The sequence below is a fragment of the Telmatherina bonti genome, assembly GCF_933228915.1.
Source record: "Telmatherina bonti genome assembly, chromosome: 8".
In the NCBI taxonomy this organism is placed as follows: Eukaryota; Metazoa; Chordata; class Actinopteri; order Atheriniformes; family Telmatherinidae; genus Telmatherina; species Telmatherina bonti.
In genome coordinates, this window is record NC_136626.1 from 36,355,067 (window position 1) to 36,377,690 (window position 22,624).

The 22,624-nt window shown below is 44.1% G+C and overlaps 1 protein-coding gene across 2 annotated transcripts in view; it reads right to left on the bottom strand.

The window, feature by feature from the left end:
• The window catches only part of tgfbr3 (transforming growth factor, beta receptor III), a 96,309-nt gene that overhangs the window by 51,098 nt on the left and 22,587 nt on the right, over positions 1–22,624 (bottom strand). For both annotated transcript variants that reach the window (XM_079245317.1, XM_079245316.1), the window contains exon 3: positions 15,834–16,021. In XM_079245317.1, the coding sequence (XP_079101443.1) occupies positions 15,834–16,021 (188 nt within the window). The remainder of the gene's footprint in view (positions 1–15,833; positions 16,022–22,624) is intronic.

Sequence of the window (22,624 nt, forward strand, 5' to 3'; positions counted from 1 at the left end):
CAGCCCTGAACTGGAAGATGTTTACTCGGAGAGCGCAGACCTCCGCCAAGCATATTGAGATTAACACCAAACATAACTTCAAAGTGAACCAGAATCCAGGATCTCTACCGGATCTCCACCAAGATGTAATCATTTGTTCCTTGTGAGACATATCCTGGAAATTTCATCAAAATCCATCCAGAACTTTTTGAGTAATGTTGCTAAGAGACAACCAAACGGTGAAAACATTACCTCCTTGGTGTAGACCAAGTAAAAGACCAAGTAACTAAAGTCTGCAGAAATACGTAAACAATAATATTGGACCCTTGTGTCCACCCAGCAGCATGGAAACGAACAAACAGCACCTCGACTGAAAGCACACATCCCACAGATTCCAGTCATACCAGTTTAATGTCGCTATGTCCAAGATTCACTCAACCAGAGTCAAAAGAAGGCTGGATTTAAGCATCACGTTTGACAAACATCATTACATAACTTTAATCCACTGACATAAAACTGCATTCAGTAAAGCGACTACGTTTCCCATGGTGCTTTGGGAGTAGTTAGGCGGACAAAATCACCATTTTCTGCCCAGTAACATCAGTTTGATTAGACGACAACAGGTGTCAGTCATTCAGCTTCACAAACATTTCCTGCTTCGTCGGTGGCGATTGGTCACATTGATATAAACATGATGACATCAGCGTGATTCTACCGTTTCACTCAATTAGAAAGAGGGGTCGGTCATACCGATCGGCCAATCATAGCCAAAGTCATATTACGGACATGCCCACTGCATACGATGACGCGTCTGCCTTGTACTTTTTATTTAAAAACCAGAATCCAGGATGTCCTCCGGATCTCCACCAGAATGTCATCATTTGTTCCTCATGACACTCCCGTGGGCTCACCATCTGCGGGAGGAGCCGTAGGGGTCGGGTGCAATGTGAGCTGGGCGGCAGCAAGGGGCGGGGACCCTGGCGGTCCGATCCCCGGCTGCAGAAGCTGGCTCTGGGGACGTGGAACGTCACCTCTCTGGTGGGGAAGGAGCCTGAGCTTGTGCGCGAGGTTGAGCGGTTCCGACTAGATATAGTTGGACTCACCTCGACGCATGGCTTGGGCTAAGGAACCAGTACCCTCGAGAGGGGCTGGACCTTCTTCCACTCTGGAGTTGCTCATGGTGAGAGGCACCGAGCAGGTGTGGGCATTCTCATCAGCCCCCAGCTTGGTGCCTGCACGTTGGGGTTTACCCCGGTGGATGAAAGGGTAGTTTCCCTCCGCCTCCGGGTGGGGGGACGGGTCCTGACTGTTGTCTGTGCTTATGCACCGAACAGCAGTTCAGAGTACCCACCCTTTCTGGAGTCCTTGGAGGGAGTGCTGGAGGGTGCTCCTTCTGGGGACTCCATTGTTCTGCTGGGGGACTTCAATGCTCACGTGGGCAATGACAGTGAGACCTGGAGGGGAGTGATTGGGGGGCATGGTCCCCCCCCTCTGAACCCAAATGGTGTTTTGTTATTGGACTTCTGTGCTCGTCATGGATTGTCTATAACGAACACCATGTTCCAGCATAAGAGTGTCCATATGTACACCTGGCATCAGGATTCCCTGGGCCGCAGTTCAATGATCGACTTTGTAGTCGTATCGTCGGACCTGCGGCCACATGCCTTGGACACTCGGGTGAAGAGGGGGGCGGAACTGTCAACTGATCACCACCTGGTGGTGAGTTGGCTCAGATGGTGGGGGAGGAAGCCGGTCAGAGCTGGCAGGCCCAAACGTGTTGTGAGGGTCTGCTGGGAACGTCTGGCTGAGTCCCCTGTCAGAGCGAGCTTCAACTCCCACCTTCAGCAGAGCTTCGAACATGTCCCGGGTGAGGCGGGGGACATTGAGTCCGAATGGGCTGTGTTCCGTGCCTCTATTGCTGAAGCGGCCAGCCGGAGCTGTGGCTGTAAGGTAGTTGGTGCCTGTCGTGGCGGTAATCCCAGGACTCGTTGGTGGACACCAACAGTGAGGGATGCCGTCAAGCTGAAGAAGGAGTCCTATCGAGCCTTCTTGGCCTGTGGGACTCTGGAGGCAGCTGATGGGTACCGGCGGGCTAAGCGGCATGCGGCTTCGGCTGTTGCCGAGGCAAAAATTCGGGCATGGGAGGAGTTCGGCGAGGCCATGGAGAAAGACTTCCGGACGGCTTCGAGGAGATTCTGGTCCACCATCCGGCGGCTCAGGAGGGGGAAACAGTGCTCCATCAATACTGTGTACAGTGGAGGTGGGGAGCTGCTGACCTCAACCGGGACGTTGTGGGTCGGTGGAAGGAATACTTCGAAGACCTCCTAAATCCTACCAACACGTCTTCCCATGAGGGAGCAGAGCTGGTGGACTCAGGGGTGGACTCTCCTATCTCTGGGGCTGAAGTCGCTGAGGTGGTCAAAAAGCTCCTTGGCGGCAAGGCCCCGGGGGTGGATGAGATCCGCCCGGAGTTCCTTAAGGCTCTGGATGCTGTGGGGCTGTCCTGGCTGACACGCCTCTGCAGCATCGCGTGGACATCAGGGGCAGTACCGCTGGATTGGCAGACTGGGGTGGTGGTCCCCCTTTTTAAGAAGGGGGACCGGAGGGTGTGTTCCAATTACAGGGGAATCACACTCCTCAGCCTCCCTGGTAAGGTCTATTCAGGGGTCCTGGAGAGGAGGGTCCGCCAGATAGTCGAATCCCGGATTGAGGAGGAGCAGTGTGGTTTTCGTCCTGGTCGCGGAACAGTGGACCAGCTCTATACCCTCTCTGGGGTCCTGGAGGGGGCATGGGAGTTTGCCCAACCAGTCTACATGTGCTTTGTGGACCTGGAGAAGGCATTCGACCGTGTCCCCCAGGGGCTCCTGTGGGGGGTACTCCGGGAGTATGGGGTACCGGACCCCCTTGTACGAGCTGTCCGGTCCCTGTACGACAGGTGTCAGAGCTTGGTCCGCATTGCCGGTAGTAAGTCGGATCCGTTTCCGGTGAGGGTTGGACTCCGCCAAGGCTGCCCTTTATCACCGATTCTGTTCATAACTTATATGGACAGAATTTCTAGGCGCAGCCGAGGTGTTGAGGGGATCCGACTTGGTGGCCTCAGGATTGGGTCCCTGCTTTTTGCGGATGACGTGGTCCTGTTGGCTTCATCTGGTCGTGATCTCCAGCTCTCGCTTGAGCGATTCGCGGCCGAGTGTGAAGCGGCTGGGATGAGAATCAGCACCTCAAAATCTGAGACCATGGTCCTCAGCCGGAATAGGGTGGATTGCCCTCTCCGGGTCGGGGGTCAGGTCCTGCCTCAAGTGGAGGAGTTTAAATATCTCGGGGTCTTGTTCACGAGTGAGGGAAGGATGGAGCGCGACATCGACAGACGGATCGGTGCGGCGTCTGCAGTAATGCGGACTCTGCGCTGGTCTGTCGTGGTGAAGAAGGAGCTGAGCCAGAAGGTGAAGCTCTCGATTTACCAGTCGATCTACGTTCCTACCCTCACCTATGGTCGTGAGCTGTGGGTCGTGACCGAAAGAACGAGATCTCGTATACAGGCGGCTGAAATGAGTTTCCTCCGCAGGGTGGCCGGGCTCTCCCTTAGAGATAGGGTGAGGAGCTCGGTCATCCGGGAGGAGATCAGAGTAGAGCCGCTGCTCCTTCGCATCGAGAGGAACCAGTTGAGGTGGCTCGGGCATCTGGTCAGGATGCCTCCTGGACCTCCCTGGTGAGGTGTTCCAGGCACGTCCCTCTGGGGGAAGACCCCGGGGAAGACCCAGGACACGCTGGAGGGATTACATCTCTCGGCTGGCCTGGGAACGCCTCGGGATCCCCCCCGCAGAGTTGGCAAATGTGGCTGGGGAGAGGGAAGTCTGGGCTTCCCTGCTTAGGCTGCTGCCCCCGCGACCCGACCCCGGATAAGCGGCAGAAGATGGATGGATGGATGGATGGATGGATGGACACTCCCAACATATCCCGAAGATTTCAACAAAATCCATCCATAACTTTTAGGGTAATGTTGCGAACAGACAAACTAAGACGAAAACAGAACCTCCTTGGCGGAGGTAATAATAGAAAAAACCTGCTGACATTTTCCTGCAATGATTTAATTTTCTGAGCCGAGATGATTTTCCATCAAATTCTGGTTTTATTTATTGGTTTGTTTTATTCTGGCAGATATTCTGCATTAAAAACCCTGTCACAGTCATGCTGCATTAACTCATTTAGGAAGAGACACAAACAGGATAAACAGTAAATATGAAGCTTTAAAGTCTTCAACAGATGTTCTTTCTTAGAGGAGAGCAACACAAACAAGTGTTTCTTTCTGCTTCTCTTGCAAAATTCATTAAAAATGTCCATACGAGACAAGAAAATAGAAGAAATTACCAAATAGTTATCTATGAAGCAATGTGGATGTGGGATCCAAGTAAACACATCATCGACTGACTGCTTACCCCCTCCCTCACCTCCTACACTCCCCCTGGCCATCTTTAATCCAGACAGTGTAAAAATCAAGCTGAACCACTCCTCTGAGAATAACAACAGATATAATCATACCTGGCTTGGCTTTGAGGTTCTGGCTTTCAGAGATGGGAGAGAAAGGTAGCGAGAAAGAATGAGAGAGAGAGAGAGAATTGTAAAAGAGGAGGAATTTCAAACCCAGACAGAAACATTTCCAGAAGACGTGAGTCACCTGCAGACACAGGCGTAAACACAGCTCTAAGACTACAACGTGCCAAAAGACCGAGGGTCGAAAATGGTCAAAACTGAGGCCATTATTCCCACTTCTTTTCCTTTATAAATGCTCATTAAACAAAGAGAATCCGCGACAGTAACAAGACAATTATAGCAATCTAAATCAGCTCATGTAAGTGATGATGGGATCAGCAGCTGGTGTTTATCTCTGTCCAGAGCTGCAGTCATGACTTTTAGTAAGCCGGTGGGCTTGGCTGCAGACCTCCTCATGCCACAGTGGGTGTGGAGAGAGTAGATGCATAAATAAAGCTACTAAAGCATCTCTGGTGGCGTTTGCCAGGTTCAGGTGCAAGCCTACAAGGTCTGCTGGGGACGAGAGGCCATGACTGATTGATTATCAGGAGGCTGGAAAGAGATTTAGGGGTCCAGGCTCTGTTACAGTTAAGGGGCACATTAGCCAGCAGCCGCTGATGAAGGCTTGTCTGGGCCTATCACCTTACTGAAATTAAAACCCAACCCTGGGGACGACAGCTGTAGCAGTACAAGCAAGATCCGTCACAGAGCATACCATTAGTGGTGGTAGCATGTGTAAACAATGGAAGTACCGGGGTGGGGGGGGGCGGTACTCCGCAGCATCGACATTAAGTTCTAAATCAGCTTCAACAACAAGGTTGTCAACTTCAAACAGAAGAATATAGATCTCACGCAAGTCTGAGCTGCAGATTGAAGCCGAGGAAGGATTTGTTTTCCTCATCCTCAGAAATCTGGTTGAAATTTCAGGATATTTTCAAGTAAAGCAAATGATCTTCTTTCATAACAGCTACAAATCCACACCATCGAGTCACGATTTCACAGTGAAAACATGCGTCCAGCTACGTAAACGTCAGCTGTCTTCACAGGAAGAAGGAGTTTCCTTTACTGAGAGCGCTAATGAAGTGGCCGATGAGCCTGAGTGATCCAGAAAAAACCCAAAACATCCTTTAATTAGGCAAAAAGAAAGTTTAATCTGAGAACACTCTCCTCCTCCCAGGAAATCACGACCAGCTTCAGACAGAAAGAGAACGCCTTGCTTTTGTGTTCAAAGAGGAATCAGTCGGCTTTAAATGTACAGATGAATGAATTATTATAAAAACAACTTTAGCAAACAAAGCGATGAATGCTGATCCTTGGAGCACAACTTAAACTAAAGACATGGAGAAGAGTGCAAGAAGCAGCAGAACGCCGCCTGGGACCAATGGCTCTCCGTTATCTGATGGGTGTCTGTGCTTGTTTCTTGTCTGTCTGGATCTTGGTTGTTTCTGGATCACCAAGGACAAACAGAGGGAAGGAGGCATGGAGGATTGGGGCAAAGCAGCGAAGTGATGGAGAGGAGGCGAACCAATACCTGCCGGCCGCGGTTATCAGTGCAGCCCACATCGCTGTGTGTGATATGGACGCTACCTGGAGCCTTCCCACTGAACTGTGATGGTAATCAGTCTGCACTCAGCTCCACACCAAGCGGCGATGGAGGAGAAGAAAAACCCGAAGAGACGTCAAAGTGAGACGGTACATCTGGATAGCAATCTTTAAGCAGGATGAAAGACAGGATGGAGAAGGAAATGAGGGCATGGGGTCAAAGAGGGCGGACCAACAGCTTACACCACTTCATTTTATGTTTTTTTAATTATTATTTAATGGTAAATTACACTTTGTTCCCATTTGATAAAAGTCCTAAATTTTAGATAAAATTTTTTTAAAAGCTTACAAGTACTAAATGTAGCCGCTCATAGTTTTTCGATCGTCTTTCTGAGTCACATTCATGTAATTTAACTGGATTTCATTTGGAAAAACCATTCACAGCTCTTCATTCCAACATTTTGAGTTTGACTCCCACTAAACCACCATCAAGTTGTTTTATGCTCCAATACAGAACATTTAGGTTTTCCAACCCAGCACCAGTCTGCATCTTGTCTCTTCTCTGAGATCCCTGCAGCCAGTAAAAGTCAGTCTGATTCTTGACTCTTGTCTTATTTCTTGCACTTTTCCATTCTTACTGATAAATGCCCTAATACATCAGCCATTGTGCATGCTGAAGACAGCTGGCTTGTTATCCAGTTGCTAGCTCAAGACATGGTGCCGTAACGGTAATCCAGATGTAAACTGATAAGACAACAACAGCTTCTGAAAAGTGTGGAATCAAAATGAGTCAGAGTTTTAAAGTCAGAAAGTTAAAAGGTGTCCCTTTAAACGGTCTCACTTACTTAGCTTAGCGTAGCTGGACACACAAGACACATAAAAATACAAACCGGGCATGTGCAGTTTGCAAATTAGATCTAGAAATCTAGATCTAGAAATAGTTAGCTGCACATTTAATTAATTAAAAAATATCTGGATTGGTATTTTCAAAGATTTGCCTGTATGCACACATTTGAAAACAGCTATTTTTGTTTGGAAAAACCAGCTTGCAGAACATCTCTTCTACCATCTATACTGGTGCCCTCTGAATGTCACGGTCATGCGCTGAGATGGGAACCAGGCTTATTGGTGCATTAATTATCTTTTTTTTTTAGTTTTTAAAAGCATCTCTTTTTACATAGTGAATCTGAAAAAATACATAATTGGGTAGTTTTTTGTAAGAATAATTTTAGAACATATTAAAAACCACAATATAATCAAATCATGTGATATTGACTTAATAAACGATGGGACTCATCAGCAAACAGCAGTAGCTGACCATGCTACCATTTGCAATGCTAACTCATTAACTGACTGCTGACCTTTCTAAAATGGGAAGAGGTTTCATGACAGTAATATAGTTTAATTTCTGTTACTCTTTGCACATATGTGGCTTGATATTCTGAAGCCAAACACAGCAAACGCTGCTGGCTTTGTGTGTGTGTTGTACAGTTTGTGAAGTTGAATGTGACAAGGTGTTCTCATCAGCTGTTTGTGCCTGCTGATCTCCTCCAGAGAGTCACTCATACAGGCTCTGATATCTGCAAATTCCAGCTGATAAAACAATCATCTGCTCTGCCTCACCCTGATTTGGGGCCAGTGACTGTGTTTGATGTTTGCATCGGGTAAACTGATTAAAGAGGGGAGTTCTGAGATACTACCGACCGTTTTGTTAATCACCCCAGCACTGCTTACCTTCCCCCACCCTGCTGCGACTGGATGGCAACCTTTCTGCATGGATGCTAAGCTTGTGTGCATTATGGTATGTGTGATGGTGGCTTGACAGCATGGCACATAAAGGCCTTCTCTATTACAGAGGAAGCGTGTGGAAAAACATTCAAACTTGATTTCTGCACCTTCAAACCAAAGCAAAAAGAAGAGAAAAGAACTCCTCAGAGTGAGATCACTGTTTAGGTAGAGCTAAAGTGGCCTTCAGATCAACAGCCAACCCATGAGCAGATATTTAGCTTAAAATATCCCAGGGGGTTTAAGGCTTAAAGGAAATATAAGCAGCAAGGTTGGTCTGCGCAGGTCGCTCACGACCTTTTTTCTGTTAAAAAAAAAAATTAATATTGCTTGCTGCTGTTTTGCTAAAAATGGAAGTCAGCCACAGCTTTCTGAAGCAAGTTGCCTTCCCTGACCTGTAGGAGGGCACCAGCTTCCAGACCAGTCCTCCTCTCTTCAGCGACCCACTCGGGTAATGGAGAGGGACGGAGCTTCTGCTACTTTGATCAGGACGGCTGAAAGCTGAGGAAATCATCACTACCTACTTCAGAGAAATGAGAATAACACTCAAAGAGTAAACAGCGAGCCCGAGTCGCAGATGATGGCTTTATGGACTCTGGAGTCTGTGAAATAAACTGAACACTGCTTAAGAAAAATGACTGAATCAAAAGCCAGAGCACAAACTTGCTCAGCAAAGCCCATAAATTTCCCTCAGAGCGGCCTGGCAGGACCAAGTGGGCGATGTCTGGCCTATCGTTTCAGGAAACACAAGACATGTCTGGCAAGACGTCCAATTAACTGAAAGATCAATAAATATGTCTTTTCCAAACCTGAGCAATCGATTGCAGGTTTGTCTGCATATTTAAGACAAAACAAATCAGAGAAAATAATCTGGAGCTCACCACTTCCATCAACTTCTGCATTATGGCTTTAGCAGCTACGCTAGCAGCACCATTTGCAATAAGTAAATGTGCAACGGTATAAAAAAAACAATATTGTTCTTAGTTTATCGTTGAGTTGTTAGATTCCCATCCCTACTATTTGTTTAGCACATTTCATGTACAAGACAATGCAAAGTGCCTCACATAAACATCAAAAGCATTACAGCGGGGCGCAGGAAGCATAAAAAAAAACTAACTTTTAGAATTAAACTAGGGCTGGGCGATATGACCTTTTAGTAATATCCCGATATTTTTATGCCATGTCACGATATACGATATATATCTCGATATTTACCTCAGCCTTGAATTAATGCTTTGGTGCATACAATCACATCAGTAAGATGATTTTGTGTCTCCATTAAAACATAACTGTTCATACTGCATTAAGATATGCTGATTTTAAACATTCATGCCAAAAGGATGAAATTGTAACGAAGCAAACTGATCAAAACCGTATTTATTGAACAGTTAAAGCAGTGGCAGAAACATGTCATTTTAAAACAAAATAAAGTGACTTTGCATGATGTAATAAATGCAACGTATGAAAATAGGTGCTCTAGGGGGGACTTTTCAAATGATGAACTATTATAAGGCTTTGCTTTATGGATACGTTTTTGAGTTGTCGTGTATTTTTTTAATCGCAGAGTTTAGCGTAGAAATCAGTCTTATAATCCAGGCAGAATGTCCTCATATCGTCTCCAATAAACGGCTTCAGCCAGCTTTTATTTCAGGGTTTGATTCCCACTGTTTTCTGTACTTTCTAGAGACATGAGGAGCTAGATAAATATGCTTGTGTCACACACAGTGGATGAGGTGAGTAAGTGACAGAGGCTGTGAATGTAATCAAATAGAATTAATTATTTTTGCGTGACGTGAAAAACTTTGTAATTTACGTCCCACTCTGTAATCCAGAGCGGGATCAGTGGTGGATTTGGCTGTTCATTGTGACTGTAGGTGGAGTCGTGCAGGTGTCCTCTCTGCTCCTCTGACTGGCTGCAGCTGCAGCCGGAGCGACTGAGTGCTTTAGGACGGGGAGAGACTCTCCTTCTGACAATAACTTTACAATATGTGCTTTAAAGTCAGTCGCCAAAACACCAGGAAAGTCTCCAATAACTCCTGAAAAAGTCGCCAGATTTGTCGCTAGTCGCTTCTCACAAGAAGTCGCCAGATTTAGCGAGAAAGTGGCTCCACGCTGCCTCTCATGACGTAGCACGTAGCTCACGTTATGTACATAACGAGGTGCGCTTGCTTTAACAAAGCGGTGCAGAGTCGAGGAGGAGGGAGGAAACCACGCCCACAGCTAAAAACACCTGCGTGACAACAGGATACTCGAATATGACGAATATATACATTTTCTATATCGCACAGGGGACTAGCCACGATATATCGAGTATATTCGATATATCGCCCAGCCCTAAATTAAATCTATTTAAAACACTGAATAAAAGAGTGAAAAATTCCTTGAAATGAAAGTTACAGTAGGAGGAATTAACAGTTGTTTTTTATAAAACCTAGATTACAGCATCAGATGGTTTCAGCAGGAGATGTTCCTCATGTGAGGAGCATTAAAAACTGCCTCCATGTTTAGTTCTGACTCTGGAAACAGAAAGTAGACCTGACCCTGATGGTCTGATGGATGGGTTTGGTCCATAACAAACCAGAAGATCCTGAATGCTTTTTGGTCCAGAACCACCCTGTGCTTTATAAACCAACAGCAGGTTTTTAGCAGGTTTGACAGACAGGAAGCCTGTGTGAGGATCTGGAGTTAGATGGTCCACTTTGTTGGACTTAGTGAGCAATGATATTGATAATGTTTGTAGTTTTACCATTAAAATGATCTATAAGCTCATCAACGGGGGGCCAAAGGAGAAGGGGGTGGAGAGAAAGCCTGTATTTCACTGGTATTTCCACCGATGTACCGTTCTAACTCAGCTTTGGGTGTGGAAGCTGGCAAGTTGTCAGCTCCACCTGAGCTGTTCCTTCTGCAGAGAACAGTGTTTAAAAGCTGTAAAGAACAGGTTAACTGCTGCAGGCAGGAAACAATTCATAGCTCGCACCTCTTTCCTGAAAATATAGACAAGCTATGACTTTTACACATGGATGTGAAGGAGACATGTAGCAGGCCTCACACACTGCAGCTGCTGGACGTGTGTGAGGCATTGCATGTGTGTGTTTAGTGTCTGAAATTGACCACGTTGTAACTGTAGTCCATATCAACCCAAACCTAGTATGTCAAATATCAGGTTCCCCTCCTGGTCAAGGCTTAGATCTGCAGACGCTTAGCGCGAATCACATCATGTTCCCCAATGCAGACGGTTTTCTTCTGCCACAAGCACCTCTTGTGCTTCAGACCGTCATTCAAAACATCCAAATACAGTCTGCTCTGTGGTCCAGACACCACTTCCTTTCCCATCAGCTGAGGTGAGGAGGACAAAATCTACAGTCACACACTGACCAGGCACCTCTCTGCTGGCTTACTAAACAAACAGAGCAGATGTGCGCCAAAAAAAATACAGGAAGAGGCCAATTACCCAGAGAGAAACCATTTAGCACACTTTCCCTTTCCAGTGATGAATATACATTAAAATGCTAATACGGAGGCCGGGTCCGGCACAGATTTCCCCGTAAAACTGCAAGTTTGTTTACAATCTGCAATCGTCTAAACATTAAAGAGCCTCGCTCATCTTCTTGCAGCATATCCCACATACAGCCAAGTCGTCAAAGATGAGAGATTAGCCGTGGTTTTCTTACAAAAACTCACGTTTTAGGTATATATTATACATTAGTAATGCAGGCAGTTTAAGGATTTATTTATTCATTCCCTGTTTGTGTTGGTTTTTGTTAGCTGGGAAGGTCCAGTTCCAGTCTAAGCTCTCTTCCAGTAAGGAGAACTGGTTGTTGTTGACATCCAGTCTGACAGGAGGCTAGAAAATGAGTTCTGAGGTCATTTGGATGGTGCGGTTTACATGGTGGTGCTGGTAGTGAACTGCTGGTGGTTTTATCCCCCCTGCTTGTTGAAATACCCTCGGACAACGTTTCCCCTGATGGCGGCTCTGGTGAGAGAGTGTGTGAGTGTTTGATTGGATTATTAAACACTTTAAAGTGGTTTGTGGACCGCTGCTCAGGTTGAAAGGTGCTCTGCAGCCGCACGATGTTAAATCATTTTCAAAGAGACCTTTCAAGCTTCAAGGGATTAATGTTTGACTCTTGAAACTGTTCTGGACGTTGTGAAGTTTAAGGTTTGAGGAGACTATGGCACAGAGTAAACAAGGAGAAAAGGTTTTGTGTTCGGTGATGCAATGAGAAAGTTAAAGATTTATAAATTCATTTTTTTTCTGCTGCACAAGTCTCAAAATGTCTTCCAGGCAGGAAACATCAGGGACAGAAGCGCTATGTCCTCCATCTGTGTCTGAACAGGAAAATCCGGACCCAAATCTCAAGGATCAGTCGGTGGAGGTACTGAGGGTCCTTCAGATGATTGCATTAAATCGTGAGCAGATGGTCAGCGAGACAATGAGCCTCTGCAGGCAGGGTCCGAAATTAAGGCGCACCAGGCGCCAAATGTGAGTAAATATTCTTTTTGGCGAGGAAATGTCAGCGGGCTATCCACCACAAGGCGACTAAATGTTTGCACCATATTTGTCATGCTTTTATTTTGGTATGATTTCTTCTTCGTGCTCCTCAGCTCTCTGCATGCATCAACGACGTGCACGTCACACTCTGACGCACGCACCCGTCACACAAGAACGCCTCTCACTTTTATCTGAGTTAATTAGCGTCAATATGTGGAGGCTTTTAGCAGGAGCCAACCAGCCTTCCAAAAGAAAGATGGAGGATAAGCCAGCACGACCAACCAGAACGTCCAGTGAAATGTGGCGACATGGAGACGGTGGCGTTGTAGGACACTCGTGTCGTAATGTCCACACCAGTCACTGAATCCTCATTTACTACACAGGGCAACACTATATAGTGACTCATTCTGTTGGCGATTCAACACAAAGCTGGCTATTTTCTCCTCTTCGCTGACCATGTGACAACAGACTGTCACCACGGTAACCACCACACGACGTTCCAAGTCCAATCCAAATTCGTGACAAAAATCATATTTTCCTACATTGTATATTATTCTGGGAGTCAGGTCCTGCCTCAAGTGGAGGAGTTTAAATATCTCGGGGTCTTGTTCACGAGTGAGGGAAGGATGGAGTGAGATCGACAGTCGGATCGGTGCGGCGTCTGCAGTAATGCGGACTCTGCGCCGGTCTGTCGTGGTGAAGAAGGAGCTGAGCCAGAAGGCGAAGCTCTCGATTTACCAGTCGATCTATGTTCCTACCCTCATCTATGGTCATGAGCTGTGGGTCATGGCCGGGCTCTCCCTTAGAGATAGGGTGAGGAGCTCGGTCATCCGGGAGGAGATCAGAGTAGAGCCGCTGCTCCTTCGCATCGAGAGGAACCAGTTGAGGTGGCTCGGGCATCTGGTCAGGATGCCTCCTGGACGCCTCCCTGGTGAGGTGTTCCAGGCACGTCCCTCTGGGAGGAGACCCCGGGGAAGACCCAGGACACGCTGGAGGGATTATATCTCTCGGCTGGCCTGGGAACGCCTCGGGATCCCCCCCGCAGAGTTGGCAAATGTGGCTGGGGAGAGGGAAGCTTCCCTGCTTAGGCTGCTGCCCCCGCGACCCGACCCCGGATAAGCGGCAGAAGATGGATGTATTTTATTCTTTTTCTTAACCTGCTTTGACGTTTGTGTCTCGAGTCACTTTGAGCTCCTGCCCGCAATGCAGTGAATCAGATTCAGCTTTATTTGTCGTTAAGCCTGCGTCCCGGCCCAACGAAATTATTCCAGTAAAACCTGTCCAAGAATTAGACATAGAACATATATTTGACATAAACAGGATCAGTTCGCCTGAGGTAGCCGCCACGAAAGCGGCGCTCCTTTTTATGCAGAACGAGGAAACGATTACATGAGAAAGGACGGGTAGGACCCTTTTTTCCCAGCTGGGAACACTGCAGTGTATGAACACACTAAATATAAAAGAAAATTCAGATAAGTTGAAGCGTGATGGATAAAAGAAACAAGAAACTACAGAAATGAAGTTTTTCATGCTGACAAAGCCGATGGAAAAAGCAGAAAAAAGTAAAAATAACTATCTTTGTTTGGAAAGGCCTTCAGCTGGCTGGAGGAAAGTTGTGCAGACAGACCTGCATAGTCAGAGGTAGGAAGGGTTTAAACCCAAACCCGCTCTGGGATACAAACATCTGCAGCGTCATGTTGTGGTTCTGTCTCCACGCCTCCATCCCATCAGATCTGCACATGAAGCCACTGGAGGAGGATTATGTGACAAACTGGAGATTTTTAACAACAGGGGATAAAAGAAAACCCAAAGCATGTAAGTTAAGCTTTGTTGTTAAACATTGTTGCTCAGTGTCTGGTCCACTATTTTTGAAGCAGGTTTTTTTTTTTTTTTTTCCTTTTTTTTTTTTGGGGGGGGGGGGGGGGGGGGGGGGGGGGGGGGAGCAGCATCCATGTTATTATTATGGGCCAAGAAAGAGGAAAAAGATGTTGTGTATAGCAGGACCCGTGTGTTTTAACCATAAACTGTATATAAAAAGATGGGCGGAGCCTCCGTGACATCATCGTAGGTTTCTGAGGAGCTGAATGGAAGCTCGGTGGGCGGTTCCGACCATCACCATCTTGGCAGGGGCATGCACGTCGTCTCACCCGAAAAATACAAATATGGGCAAAGAGGTGGAGCTGAGAGGGGGGCTGTGAGCGTCATGGTGGATGATTGACATCGAGCGAACTCTGAGCTTTCTGTAGCTGAGAGCTAACCGAGCTAACCTGGAGGTAACAGGAGATAACCAGTTAACGGAGGTAAGCGGGCTAAAGCTAAGTCACGTTGTTAACCGGCTAAAAAACGCGGTTGTTCTACATTCTTCTTACTTGAAGCGGGAGATTAGGTACCTGTCAATCAAAAGGACATGCCCCTAAATATGCAGAATTTCAAGAATAAATTACTTTTTTTTACATTACAAACTGGTTTAAACGAACACTGTAAACTGTGCCGACGTATGAACAACGTTACGGATTTTTTTAACTGGACTGAATTCAACTGTCTGTGTCCAAATATGATGTTGTGGTTGCAGAAATAAAGCTGAATTAAAGCATATTTTTCCTTCCTGCTTAATGAAGCACACAGATAAACGAAATAAATGTACAGTATGATGTCAGAACGTATTCCTTAAACCAGCATCACAGATGTGTTTCTGCCGTTAGTGACGCAAAACGCTTTTTCAGCTTTTTCCATACAGTAAGTCAAAGAGATAATTAAACTGTGCAGAAATGTTGGTTTCTGTTTGTAACTTGAGTATGCACACAGATCTGGTGACCACAGTGAAAATACATTCAATACTTGAGGGAAATTTTTTAAATATTACAAAGTTTTGGGTTTTACTTGCCATAATGCTTTTTTTTTATCATTTACTCGCTGTCCAAATTTTACGGTCAAATTCTTCATCATGAAGAAGTTTACAAGCAAACCGAAGCCTTGCAGTGAGGCAACATGAGAGAAAATTCATCCTTTAACTTCCTAAGCGGAGGACTCGTCCCCTGCCTGTTGCAGAACTTTTCCACCTCAGCAAAGCAGACAGCGGCAGTAAAACACGTCCATACACGCTGCTTCACACACTGCGACGACAGGTAAAAGTCTGGATGCAGCGCTCTCAGAAAACCATGATTCATGTTCAAACTATGGCTGATGGTTCGCAGTCACCATGACATCTGCTGTAAACACACCTGAAGACAAGGCGTGGCGTTCTGACGTTGGAGGTCTGAACTAAACATCATTCCTGGTCAGACAACGCCAGACGTTTGGAAGATTTCAGACTGAAACGGTGATAAACGGTGGAAAGTTTGTCCTACTCAGTTGCTTCCTGATAAGCAGTGGACTGTGTGGTTAGTAGGGATGCTAAATAATGTGCAGTTTTGCTTTAATATTTCATATTTTACTAAAACTTTCACTGGTTTTTACTAGAGAGCTTTAAGTCAACATCATGTCCTGTCAAGTACAGCTGACTCACTTGTGCAGGAGTGTTGTGTGGTCCTTCTGAAGCATGTCCTCTCAGGTTGATGATGTGCACCTCCTGAGGCAGGCTGGCAGTGCCCCTGCTTGCACACCCTGACATGATGGAGAAGCTCTTTATGAAGGCTTGCACTGGGTGTCCCGCCCCAACCGGCAGCATCTCACATGGGCTGCGAGACACAGGCCCTGCAGGGTTTAAAAAACAAACATGTTCAGTGTGTGAGTCAGTAAGACATGCAGGCTGATTCATCACACTCAGGCGAAACAGAATGCAGCGTCTGGATTCTGTAATGACTTGAAACGGAGTCCGAAGGAGAGATTTTGCTTGGTTTTATGCAAAAAAAATAAAGTCCAGGTGTGTGTTTTTTGTTTTATTTTCTCTTTGCCTTGCTTTTTTAATGTTCAACCATCAGTTGCACAAAAAATTGAAGTTAAAATTAACCATTTCATGCATGAATTAATAAAAACAATGCAACTTTTTTGTTGTTTTAGTGATATTCAACATTTATCACTTTTATTTATTTTAATACATTCTATGCAATATCTATAAAAATATATAATCATAATTATATTCAGTAAATCTTCTATAAAATATGCCTGTATCATTTTCTTTCCTATTTATCACAAAGGCAAACAATTACATTATGTGTATTTATATAATATATCTATTTATTCTCCAGTGAGTGGAAACGTATTGCATGACTCACTAACATCTACTGAAGTGGTTTATTAATAAAAATGCCCTCCTTAATTGAATATGCAGGAAAAAAGCTTGTAAATAGGTGTCCACTATGCATGAAAGGTTTAAATCTCATCAAATGACACCATTTCAGTCCAGAAAGACCAGCCTGATCTTCTTTAGAGACGTATCACAGTACGACTGCAGCTTTTCTCAGTGATGCGTCCTCCTGTCGACGGATAACCCAGCATCCATCTGCCATCCTACCTGGACTGAATCTCTCCGCCAGGAGAAGACAGGTTTATCAGAGGTTTATTGACGCTCACAGCCCCCCTCTCAGCTCCACCTCTTTGCCCATATTTGTATTTTCCGGGTGAGACAACGTGCATGCCCCTGCCAAGACGGTGATGGTAGGAACCGCCCACCGAGCTTCAATTCAGCTCTTCAGAAACCTGCAGGTGACGTCACGGAGGCTCCGCCTATCTTTTATATACAGTCTATGGTTGTTGTGTAGAACTTCATTGGTTGTAGCCTTGTTGGACCGACATGAACAGCCCCGCACTGGAGCAAAGCCCATGTAGCGGTCCTGTAGGGTGTTCATCTAGTGTTAATATGTAGGATGTTCTGTATTCTGCAGACAGCAGAGATTTAGATGGAATGAGACTAAAATCAGTAGTAATTTATTATGTATTTACTAGGGGTGGGAAAATCAAATTAAAAAAAATAAATAAATAAATCATAAAACGGGATTTTTTTTGCCTTACAATTTTAAAATGGACTCCTTGGAGAAAAAAAAATTTTTCCAAATAAAAACAATCCATGATAAAAGACCGGCTAAAAACTACGGTTCTACGTTCTTCTGACTTGAAGCGGGAGATTGCGTACCTGTCAATCAAAAGGACACGCCCCTAAATATGCAGAATTTCAAGATGAAATTACTATTAAACAGGCGCGTCAGAAAAAAATTCACTCCCCCCCACAGTTTTAATGAAGGTAAACCTGACCTATTAAACCTAAAATGGATTTTTGTACCAGGCTGTAAACATGTTTATTTCTGCTGTAAACATGTTTATTTCTACTGTAAACATGTTTATTTCTACTGTATACGTGTTTATTTCTACTGTAAACGTGTTTATTTCTACTGTAAACGTGTTTATTTCTACTGTAAACGTGTTTATTTCTGCCGTGAAGTTGGTCTTTTTAACATGGGAGTCTATGGGGATTTGCTTTGTTTTGCAGCCCCTAGTGGATGAAGGGGGAACTGCAGTATTATGCACTTCGCATAGGCTTCACTTTTAACAGCCGGAGATTGCTGCTTGGTCTCAGGTAAACTTCTGTCGATCACATAAAGGGTTAAATATCAATCACAGTTTACCCACAGAGTCACACACTGTGACGCTGGTGAGGATGTCGGTGTTCTAGTGGAGTTTTAAGGGTTAAACAGTCGGGTACGCCATCATGAAGCAGTGGTCAGCTTTCCTTCTCCCCTTCCTCGGGGTCAGACCTTGGATTTGAACCTACGACCTGCTGCACGTCTCAGATGCATGACATTAAACAGGAAAAGGCTGCCAGCAGCGATCTGATGGAGCATGTGGAAATGATTAGAGTCTGAGTGAAAGACAGTCCGATAGAGATGGTAACCCGACTCCTTGGCAGTGGGGTGAAGCTCCAGCGGGGGGACTTTTCTGTTTTTTTTTCACTTTCCCAGAATACAACTATTGTTTTGTCTTTCCGTGCACTCCAATAAGCCTATATTAAATGAGCATAAAGCCAGAGATCATGCACGGCGCAGCGCCCCTCTGCTTGTTGTGAGAAAAATACTGATGCTTTATTGTTTCCATATTTGTTTCCTGATGAAAATCCCTAGCCGTTGACAGACATTCCCAATCTGAACTCTGCATCATTTCCTCCAAACACGCACACGGAGGGTTATTTGGAGCGCAGAAAAAAACTAGCTGGATGATAAAAACACAGGGCTTAATGGCAAAAACCTGCGGTGCATCAGTATTTCCTCCCTTTTCCTCCCATAGGACTGAGGTTTACTCCCTCCCCGACCATGTCATCACGCCTCCCTCCCACCAACACGTCTGAGGGCACCTCAGCTCACTTTTTCCCCTCACACACGGAGAATAACAAACAACTGCCAGACAAACAAAGAAAAACAGGCTTTAAACGGGGAGACTTCCAGAGGATTACACCATCTGATGGACAAAAATCTGATTTGCTGATTGGTTTAAAATATAACATATCAGAGAAGTTTACAGTTCTGTTCATGTCATTACCACCAGTCTAAATCCAAAAGACAGTCTGCTGTCACCTTATCGGTCTGCCTCCGTTTATTCTTCTCTTCAGCCGGTTTTCTTCCTCTGCGACCATCAAAGAAGTGGGAAAGTGTCCCGTCCAGCTGCTGTTAGCAGCATTTATCCAGCCAGGCCGAACACCAGAAGTCTTAATGGCCTCAAAAGCAAAGCCCATCCTTTGCTTACTGGACGTTGCATAGACCCCCATCTGACACAGAGAAGTCTGAGTGTTTATTTAACAACACAGTGTCTGGTTTCCATTCTGCATCTCCAAGGCTGATGGGCGCTAGGGCTGCTCGATTATGGCAAATATTATACTCACGATTATTTTGACTGAAACTGAGATCTTGATTATTTAACACAATTATCCAGTATTTTTAAACAACGCTGCGCGTCGTGGTGTTCAAGACTCCGTGTCGTGCATTATAACCGTTTAATGTACAGTTCTGAGTTGTTTAATCTGCTTTTACCTCTTATATAGGAACTATTTTACGTCGGCCTGGATGTACGTTTTATACCAAACAACCGCTGTCAGGCTGCAGCGTGTTTCTCTCATTCACCTGTTGAAAGACGGCTGATCTGAACCAGCTGGTTAACGCGTTGCTATGGCAACGCCCCGTAATGGAGGGATATTACAGTGTTTAACTGGCCGAACTATGTATAGGAAAATAATGCAGCCAGTTGTCACTGAAAATGGTATAAACTATGTTTTTTTTCCAACAATGTGTTTATTTGGTTTTTTGAATTAAAATTAAACACAAACATTTAGCAGAACAAAACAAAACAAACATCCTCTCAGATACACACTCCAAAAAATAAAACAATAAAATCTGATGCAGTCAAATCTACATTTAAATCCAGGGCAAGGGACTGCCATATGACACTATGTGGCACTAAACAAATGAATGAACATAATATTCTTCAAATTTTTAGTCACGATACCTGGCTGGACCCAGTAGAGAGCCCAGAGAGCCCCACGAATGTCCAGGCTTTACAATCCCTAAAGCGTATCCAGATCTATTCAAATCAGTTCTTAGGCATTCTCCTCTTCTTCATCCTCAGTCAAGTCCATGGCTTCGGCAAACAACATAAATGGTCTCCATATACTTTCAAACTCATCTTTTTTTCCTTTTAAGTGATTGGTTCCAGAGGAAGAGTAGCCAGCATTTGATTAGTCCACTGTCTAATACTTGGTATTCTAATATTTTTCCAGTGCAACGCTATTAACCTTTTGGCTTGCAATAAACAGATATCAACAAAATATTGCTCGCTTTTTGTAAACCCCATGTTCTTGGGATATAACCTTAAAATGATAATAGAAGGATCCAATGGTAAATTTTTTGAGATAATATCTTTCACAGTTTGCGTTATTGCAACCCAAAAAGCTTTAATTTCTCTACATTCCCAAATACAATGGAAAAAGGTTCCCTTTTCTTCTCAACATTTTGTACATGTGTCTGCAATATTTGGATTGTATTGATTTAATTTTACTGGGGTAACATACACTCGCATAAGCCATTTGTATTGTAATAATCTTAACCTAGAGTTGATAGTTTGCTTGTGAGCTTTTTTGCAAACCAGCTCCCATTCTTCCAGTGACATATTTAAATCTAAATCTTCCTTCCAAGCGTTTAATTTTAAGATTGAATTATCTAAAGAGTTTGATAGTAATAAATTATAGAATTCGGAGATTGCTCCCTTTTTTAACGCACATTTAGTAATCATTTCTTCTAACTCTGAATTGGGGGGTTTTAATAGATTGTTTTGTTTTGCTAATATATAACTTCGGAGTTGGAGATATTTAAAAAAATGTTTCCTTTCAATATTATATTTGTGCCTAAGCTCTTCAAATGACATCATATAATCTGAGCCTGTTGAGTATAAATCTTGAATCTTTCTCAGTCCAATTGAAGCCCATTGCTTAAACACTGCGTCAGCTCTCCCAGGGATAAAGTCCTGATTTCCCCAAATAGGGGTGAGCCGAGATAAAATAGATGGTTCTTTAATAAATATTTTTACATTATACCATACCTTAACCATGTTTTTAACAATTGGATTTCTAGTTTTCTTAATCAAATTAACTTTACTTTCAGAGAAGAGGTACAGAGGCAATGAAGGGCTTAAAATGTTACTTTCCATTTCTGTCCACTGGGGAACATCTTTTGTGCTGAAATAATACCTTATGGATCTGAGCTGGGCAGCCCAGTAATACCATAATATGTTTGGACACATCAGGCCTCCTTCATTGTAAGGCAAATGAAGAAGGGACAGCCTTATTCTAGGACGCTGATTTGCCCATAAAAACTGCAGAATCAACTTCTTAAATTTTTTAAACCAGTCAGCAGGAGGCGGCAAGGGAATATTCTGGAAAACATATAAAACCTTCGGAAGTATATTCATCTTATAAATATTAATTCGACCAATTAAAGACATGGGGAGAAGCATCCATCTATTGATACTGTTTGTAATTTCTTTAGTTAGTGATTCATAGTTATGTTGAACTATCAAATCTAAATTTGGAAGTATTTGTATCCCTAAGTAAGTAAATTTTGAAACCGAAGTGAACTGTGAAACGGCTATAGGTGGATTCTCTCGCACTTCTTTATCTAGCAACATAATAGATGATTTCAATTTGTTAATTACATACCCTGAAATGCGACCAAACTCATCAATTAGTTTCATCAAAGCAGGTATAGAGGAATTCAGTTGCGAAAGAAATAGTATTATGTCATCCGCATATAATGAAAGCCTGTGCTCTGCCTGACCAATTGTGATTCCTGTAATTTTTGAATGTGACCGTACAGCTATAGCAAAGGGTTCCATTGCTATAGTGAAGAGCAGAGGGGATAACGGACACCCTTGTCGGCATCCACGTTTAATAAGAATTGGTTTAGAAATGTTTTTGTTTGTTAAAACCTCTGCACTTGGATGTAAGTATAGCAACTGAACCCATTTTCGAAAGGAGGGACCAAAACCAAAACGTGTTAAGACATTAAAAAGATAGGTCCACTCCACCCTATCAAACGCTTTTTCAGCATCTAGGGAAAGGAGGGCCGTATCTGTGGTGTTATCTAATCCTTGAATGATGTTAAGAACTCTCCTAACATTATGAAGTCCTTGGCGGCCTATAATAAAGCCATTTTGATCCCTATGGATGATTGAAGGGAGAGTGTCTTGTAAACGGGTTGCCAATAGTTTACTAAGTATCTTTATATCTGAATTAAGCAGACTTATTGGTCTCATATTCTCACATTTATTGCCTGGTTTGCCTGGTTGAGGCAGTAATATAATTAAAGCTCCGGTCATTGAATTAGGAAGTGTACCATTTATAAAAGCTTCTTGTAACATTTGTAAAATTGGTTTAACTAATTTTCTTTTAAACTTTTTATAAAAGTCAGTTGGAAACCCGTCAGGTCCTGCTTTTTTACCTGAGCTCATATTATCAATTGCTTTGATTATTTCTTCTTCACTGATCTTAGCATCTAAGTGTTGACTAATATCATCTGCAACATTTGGTATGGTTATCTTATCCAGAAATGAATCTTGAGTATTTAGATGAATTTGGTCCCGGGAGTCATATAGTTTTTCATAAAAATTTCGGAACTCTTTATTTATCTCTATCGGGTCCACTATTGACTCTCCTTTTGAATTTATTATTGAAGTTATATTTTTTTGTGCTTCAAGTTGCTTAATTTGCCATGCTAAGATCTTTCCGGGTTTTTCTCCCTGTTCATAAAAAGATTGATTTAACCTTAATATATTAGAAGCTGCACGGTCTGCTGATTCTTTGTTATATTGTGCTTTTAACAG